Consider the following 7358-nt stretch of genomic DNA (forward strand, 5'->3'; position numbering starts at 1 on the left):
TCCCCTGCTCCTTGTTAACTCCAGCAGCTGATGATCATCTTTCCCAGGTTGATGTGATTTCTGTGACACCAGAATTAGTTTTCTGCTGTTTTTATGTGCCATGCTAGGAATAACAGTCTAGCAGTAACTGCTTCTGGCTCAAATTTCCACCAGCGGAGTAAATAAGGGCATTAGCCCAATCTCTTCAATTAATTTTTGTCCATAGCACGTTGCTTTTTGTGATAAGCTTTGTAAAATGTTGTTAGGCTTTTCCTTGACATAAGTGAAGGGTAGACGAGCAGACTTTGTGCCTAGAAGTGATGAATTTTAATAGCAGTCTTTCAGTGCCACTTTAGTCCCTTCCAGACTGGCTTCTCCACCCTGGGATTAACTGCAGACAGCCTGTTCCTCCTGCCCGGGAAATGGCTGGCTAGTTCTTGCTCTATCGTGCTTGACAGATCACAGGGACAGGAAAGCTCAGTAGTAGCTGCTGCTGCCGTGCATCTGCCTGTGTACATAGGTGAGGTCTTGGAAACGTTAATCCAGTTGCAAATGTGCAAGTATTACTGGGGTTGACTGCAGCCAGGTTTAATTTTGTCTTCCTTTAGAGGTCAAAGCTCGGACATCTCTAAGCTATTTCTAAATGGTGCTGTTTAGCCAAGGTGCGTGGCAGAAGCATCCGTGGACTGAGATCCTTGAGGGTGACGGGCTCCAACAGCCACGTTAGCGTTACTCTTCTGAAGGGCCCAGAGCAGCCATTTGCTATCGGGGGTGGGAGGGTGAGTCCCCGTGGGAAGGAGAATCGAGGGAAATGTCTGCCAAAGGCAATCCCGAGCCCATTCCCTTATCTGCTGACTAGCACTGAAAGCAAGTTGTGATTAATTGCTGTGCACCTTGCCTTTGATGTACCACCTTCTCCAGAGATAAGGAAATGCTCTTGTGGAGCAGGAGAGAGCTGGTGCCAAGACTGCCAGTGCCAATGGGAGGAGGGTCCTGGGGAGTGCAGACCTGGGCTTGACCTGAAACCTTCTCTCTCTCTCTCTTCAGCTTTCATCCTCATGATTATTCTGGCCCTCATCCGCATCAGCAGAGGCCAAGCTGAAGGTCACCCATCCATGGCCCAGCTATCAGGCATCCGCAATCTCTTTGGGGTGTGCGTCTACTCCTTCATGTGCCAGCACTCCCTGCCGTCCCTTATCACACCAATCTCCAAGAAGAAGCACGTCAACAAGCTTGTGCTGCTTGATTACATCCTGATCCTGGCTTTCTACAGCCTCCTGTCCTTCACTGCCATTTACTGCTTCCGCAACGATACCCTCATGGACATGTACACGCTCAACTTCACCAACTGTGAGATCATCAATGTTGCCTTCATTCGCTACTTCCTGGGCCTCTTCCCTGTCTTCACCATCAGCACCAACTTCCCCATCATCGCAGTGACCCTGCGCAACAACTGGAAGACCCTTTTCCACAGAGAAGGAGGGACCTACCCGTGGGTGGTGGATAGGATTGTCTTTCCTGCCATCACACTGATTCCCCCAGTGCTGGTGGCTTTCTGCACCCATGACCTGGAGTCCTTGGTGGGGATCACAGGAGCCTATGCTGGGAATGGGATCCAGTATCTCATTCCGGCTTTCCTCGCGTACTGCAGTCGGAAGGACACTCAGCTGGTCTTTGGCAGCGGGACGGTTAACAAGCACCTCTCCCCTTTCCGGCACACCTTCTGGATTGTGTTTGTACTCATATGGGGCTTTTCTTGCTTTGTCTTTGTGACTGCAAACATTGTCCTGAGCGAGTCAAAACTCTGACGTGGGGGTAGCGGCACGCTCCCTCCTGGGCTCCAGAGCCTTCGGCATTTCAGCTCCCCCTCTGGCACTATGCAGTGGGGGAGAGGCTGCATGAAGGGAGGTTTCCAGGCCATCGGCTTGGTGGCATGGGTTAGACCTGGACACAGACTTTCTTCACTCTGCTTTTGGGTGTGGATGGAGTGGACTCAGCCTTGTTACGATCCTGGTCTCAGATCCGCTATACAAAGCCATGGGGCTGAGCCCTTGGCAGCCTGCACGATTAACTGGTGTCCAACCATTTCCGCCTTCAGCTCTGTTGGAGCATCACTGTCTCCGTCCCTACAGTGACTCTGTGTGCTGCAGGCCTCGGCACACAGGAGGGCAGACAGCCGTGGCTGCTCACTACGCTAATCAGCTAAATGTCCCTCTCCCAAAGGCAGGGACGTGCTGTTGCAGAATCCGGCAGGAGTTTGGGAGAATTGAGTCTCTTTCTGCTGAGACCCCTCCAAACCAACCTCCTGTACCAGTTGAGGGAAGAAATTAGGGTGGGAGTAGCCCTAAGTCAGAAGAAAATAGTTTTGTGCTGTTACATTTTCTTCTTCTAGAGGCATTAGCCTGTTTGCGCACCGTGGATTATCTGGGATCTTTTGCTCAGAAAGGGATTTCTCCAGCCTAGGAGTTTACATTCACACTTCTCATCCTGTTCTCCTGTGCTGTGGCAGCCCCAGCCAGGCAGAGCAAAGCCCCTACGCATGCAGGGGTACAGCTCTTCGCCCCTGGGAAGGAAGCTGCAGCCTTGCTTCCCTCTGCTCCTGTACGCAGCTTCAGCTGGCAGAGCCCTTCTCCCTTTCTCACCTTCGCACGGGGCTGGTACAACCAGCCAGACCCTGGCTCCAGTGGTCAGGATTGGTGCGGGCTGGGGAGGTGCTAATTACCCAGTCCTGACACGCGTGAGGCCGGCAGGAGCTCTGGCTCCGCACACTGATGTGTTTCCAGCCTCCTGCGCTGGGTAATTAGCCTTGAAACAAGGTGGGTGTTAACTCAAGGGAATGGGCTGGTGCCGGGAGGAAGCGGCAGTGCCCTGGCTCAGCCTGCCCGCAGGGGCAGAGCTCCCAGGTGCTGGAGGGGGGGCAAAAACTGAAACGCTGCTGGAACTGGGCCTGAGTCCCCCCTCTTCTCTTTCTGCACAGGGTTAAGGTGGGCTTCGGGCTGGTCCTGCTCAGCTTGGCTGAGAATGGGGCTGCCTGTTACCTTGGGCAGCCAGGGCTGCAGCTGAGTCTCTGCTGCTGAGGCTTCTGGTGTCTGAGGGAGGCCCTTGGGCAAAGACCGTATGGGTTTTCCTAACAAAAGGAAGAACTTTAAAAGTTTTCACCTGAAATATTTTAAACCCCCTCTTATTAAAGCAGGTTTAAAGCCAGGTGCATGTCACTTATGTTAGATCCTCTTGCCCTCTGCACTTGCTGCAGTATTAAGTGTCACCACTCACTAAAGCAAGCTTTGAACTGCGGCTCTTTTTAATCAAGCTCTGTTTTCAAGTAGGACTTTCTGGTTTCCATATGACCTGAAGTGCTCCTCCTGGGGGAATATGCAAGTACCTGGAGCTGTAGAAAAAAACACTTCATGGCTTTTAAAGCAAAACCCTGCACCTCTCAAGCCTGAGCACTGCCACTGTGTCCTTGCCGAGCTGCTTGGAGAGGATCCGGGGGGACTGTTTAGGATCAAGCTGGAGATGAGACAAACAAGCACTGGCAGCTCTTGCTAGGGAGTTTAAACATCCCCAAGTGCTCCGGGGAAGCTGATGTGGCGTCTTCAGTGCCAAATTAACAAGTTATTTTACAGGTAGCTGGTGCTGGTGTCTCATTTAGGAAGAGGGACAGTTAGCTGTGTAGGTTGGAGGGCAAATTCATGGGGCAGCTGAGCTGGGAGCCACCTGCGAGGCAGCTGGGAGCCGGGCAGAGCCGGAGGGAGGAATTTAATGCTGATAAAATGAGCCTTTGGAAAGCTGGAGAGGCTGCGGGGGCTGTTCCTCTGCACAAGTGCGCAGGTGTGAGTTTATGGAGGGGCTGAGCCCTTTCCTACCACGCTGCCTGCCCTAGGCTGCCTGTGCGTTGGCTCAGCCTCCATCCCTTCAAGTGCCCATTTCGATCTCTTGCCTTCACATTTCATTGCCAGCCAGAGAACGGGGCTGTTCTGTGTTCTCTCACCCTCCCTTTCCCTCTCAGGGCTGCCCTTGCTCTCCTTCCCTCCCTGCCCCTGTTTCACACGGGGCAGCCTCCCGCCTGCCTCGCCTGGGGTGGGAGCGGGGTGGCAGGAGGGAGGGAGCCCAGCCTGGCACACCCTCCCCTGCCATCTTCTGCATTTAAAGATGTGCCTTCTCTTCCCTGGCCTGGGTGACCACCTCTCCTCCTCAGCACGGTGCGTGGCGGTGAATTCTAAGGGGCCTTCGCCTTCGGAGCTGCTTGGATCCAGGTTTTGGGTATGGTGGTACGATGAGGGCTCCCATCCTGACCCTAGCCTTTGCCCTGCTACCTTACTGAGAAAGATTCTGGTCCCCAAGGAACACGAGTGCTTTCTTAAATAAATAACCACAAACTCCCAGACAACCGCTGTCCTTGCACAGCAGCAAAACAAATCTATCCAAGGAATCAGGGTGATTAACGGAAAGAAGCTCTACGGTGGAGAGAACATTTTTCATATAAAACATGACATAACAATGCCTTAAAACTTATTGGAGAAAGGGGGAAGGGGATGGCTGAGCGGAACCAGCACTGCCTGGGGGTGGGCTGGAGGGATGCCGGGTGACCCTAGCTCAGGGCTGGAGCTCCCTCCTCTCACCCATCAGGAATGAGTCTGGTTTTATTTGGCCACTATCAACACTAACAATTCATTATTACGGATTATCACGTGATGCTTGTCCTGACTGTAATTAGTTTTCAAAAAAATGGGATTAAACCCAATAAACTGTATGGTATACATCTGGTTTAGTCTGGCTTCTTTTTTCACCCCCTTCCTCCTCTCGCAGTGTGGAGCAGCTATTCCTGGAGGGGACGGCGTGACTGATGGGGCTGCGGGCCAGGGAGAAATGGCAAGCGGAGAGGCTAATGGAGACCCTCACCTCTTCTCTATTAGCCTCCTGCAACTCTGGGTGGTAGCTGCAAACTCAATTAAAACATCTGTACTTTCCCCTTCTCAATTACGGCTCCTTACACTTAAAACCAAACAAATTGAATTGCTCCACTGCCTTGGGCTGCAAAGGCAGTTTCTGCCAACAAATTTATTATCACCATAAAGCGCAGCTTGATTTATGTTAAAATATTAAAACAGATCTTTATGATGGAAATAAACACTTTCTGCTGTGATTCTCTCAAAGGACCTCACAAGCAGTGGAGGATTTCGGGGCTTGGGCCGTAAATCTGAAATCAAACTGGCATCAGGGATGGATTTGGTCTTTTGCAGCACTTCAAAGAGCAGCGGCCAGGGAAGGAAAAGTAAAAACCTCGAGGCTGAGAGGCTCAACAAGGCTTGAACATCGCCGAGGAGCCGTCTGTCACTTGGGGGGTTTAGCTGTTGGAAGGTTTGTGAGAAGATGCTCACCGGCCTTTCCCCCCACGTGGGTTTGGGCAGCTGGGTCCTGACCCCAGGGGCTGTTGGCAGCTTGGGGAAGGGCACTGGCTGCGGGGGCTCGGCTGCAGGGGCTGCCGGCAGCCCAAAGCGATGCCTGGGCGGCTTCGTGCTGGGATGAAGGGCTCCATCCATCGGGTCAGCAGTCAGCGCCCAGCCGGCTCCTGCCGACGTCCCCACGGTGCTGCGGCCCCTGCGGCTCTGCCCAGCCCAGGGCAGGCGATGAGCGGCCGCGCAGCAGGGCGGGGAGGTGGCGTGCCCCGGCCGGTGCAGGGGGCAGGTGGGACCCTGGGGAAGGTTTTGTGCCGCAGCTTTACCTTGGCAGGAGGCAGGAACCGGCAGGCAGCTGTGCGTGCTGCTCCCTCGAGCATCCGTGGGCATAGGCATGGTAACGCCCTGCTCTCCCCGTAGTGGGACCAACGCTTCCCTGGCCCCATATCTTTTCTGGTTGTACCATTCCTGATTTAACCAGCTGCCCCCACCCTCACCAGAGCCACCATCTCCCCATAGCAGCACCGGCGTGTCCTTCCCATTGGAAACCTCTTTGCTTTGGCTGACCTGCACCGGCTGCCATGTCCCTCCTCTCCCCAGCAGGCTGGGTCTCGCGATGCCGAGCAATGGGGGCAGTGAAAATAATCCGTGCCATGGCGATGCCGGAGTCAGCAGAGGCAGGGGGTGGGGAGGCCATCGTCTGGGGGGGGGCACTGCCTGCCCCCCAGCAGGGCCGAGCCCAGGAGGTGGGTGGCCAGCAGTGAGCCGGCCGTATTTCTCTTTGCACGTAAATGGCAGCCTGCAGCATCCCAGGGCGGCACGGGTGCCAGAGCCGGCTGAATTAAAAAGTGATTGATTAGACAATTTCACCAAAAAGAAATAATATCCCTCAGCAGCTGTTAAGCACTAAACTACCCAACCCCTGTTTTGGAAAGCCCGGTCAGAGGGTGCTTCCAGGCTGCTGCTTCCCTGCAGATTTGTCCCTGGTGCACCCTGGGGCAAGGGGATGCTGCAGGAGCAGCTCAGCCCTGCCTTGGTCTGGGGGGGTCACACAGCTCACACCCACACCAGGCTGCTCCTGCCCCCATGCCCCATTCCACTCCTCTCCCACCAGCACCCAGGTTAGCATCTGGCACTGGGAATGGGAAAAAAAGGGTGTTCTTGCATCCTAATTAGCACATAACGATGATTATGCAAAGCCACCATGGTGGCAGGGGACCTGGGTGCTGGGCCACCCGCACGGGGCACCCAGGACGGCCCCAGCCTTATAGCGGGGTGCTGACACCCATCCCCGGGACCACCTCCTCTGGGAGCACCCACAGCACCCCTGTCCCTCGCTGCCCTCACCCTCCCGCTGCAAAGCCCTTCAATAAAACATGAAGCAGATCCATTTGGCCTCTGCTGAGTCACTGGCGACATCACTAATTAATTTAACACATGGGCTGGGGATTTTTTTTTTCCCTTTTCTGCTCCCTTTTGTCCTCACAGCCCCAACCCCAGCTCAGGCTTGGCCCGGACCCCGCTGAGCCAAAGATGCAGCAGTGTGTGCTGGCTTCCTCGGGCCAGAAATGCACAATTTGGGTGAAAAACTCCTTGGGGCATATTGGAGCCTCCTGGGGACCAGCCCGTCACCCCCGGGGGCATCCGGGGCACCCAGCTGGGGAGAGCTGCCCCTGGGGCAAGTGGGTGCCATCGCCTGGGGCAGCCCGGCAAGGATCCCCGAACCTTCAACGGGGTTTATTTATTTATGGCCTTTATTTATATACCAGCACCTCCCTCCCTCACCAGGAGGCTTCGGAGGGGCTGCCAAAGCAATTAAGAGACAATTGCGATGATAAATAAGTAACGGCAATTAAAGCACCGGCACCGGAGCGTGATGGCAGCCAGGCAGGGGGATGGGAGGGGACTGGCTGGATTTAACCCCAGACAGATGGGTGGATGGATTGACAGACAGACGGATGGACGGACAGACATTGCCAA

The 7358-nt window shown here is 54.6% G+C and overlaps 1 protein-coding gene across 2 annotated transcripts in view; it reads left to right on the plus strand.

The window, feature by feature from the left end:
• SLC38A12 (solute carrier family 38 member 12) overlaps positions 1–4741 on the plus strand; it is a 44782-nt gene extending 40041 nt beyond the window's left edge. For both annotated transcript variants that reach the window (XM_075770296.1, XM_075770297.1), the window contains exon 10: positions 1027–4741. In XM_075770296.1, the coding sequence (XP_075626411.1) occupies positions 1027–1787 (761 nt within the window). In that variant the 3' untranslated portion in view covers positions 1788–4741. The remainder of the gene's footprint in view (positions 1–1026) is intronic.
• The last annotated feature ends 2617 nt before the right edge of the window (positions 4742–7358 follow it).

This window comes from Balearica regulorum, chromosome 18 (assembly GCF_011004875.1).
Source record: "Balearica regulorum gibbericeps isolate bBalReg1 chromosome 18, bBalReg1.pri, whole genome shotgun sequence".
NCBI lineage: Eukaryota > Metazoa > Chordata > Aves > Gruiformes > Gruidae > Balearica > Balearica regulorum.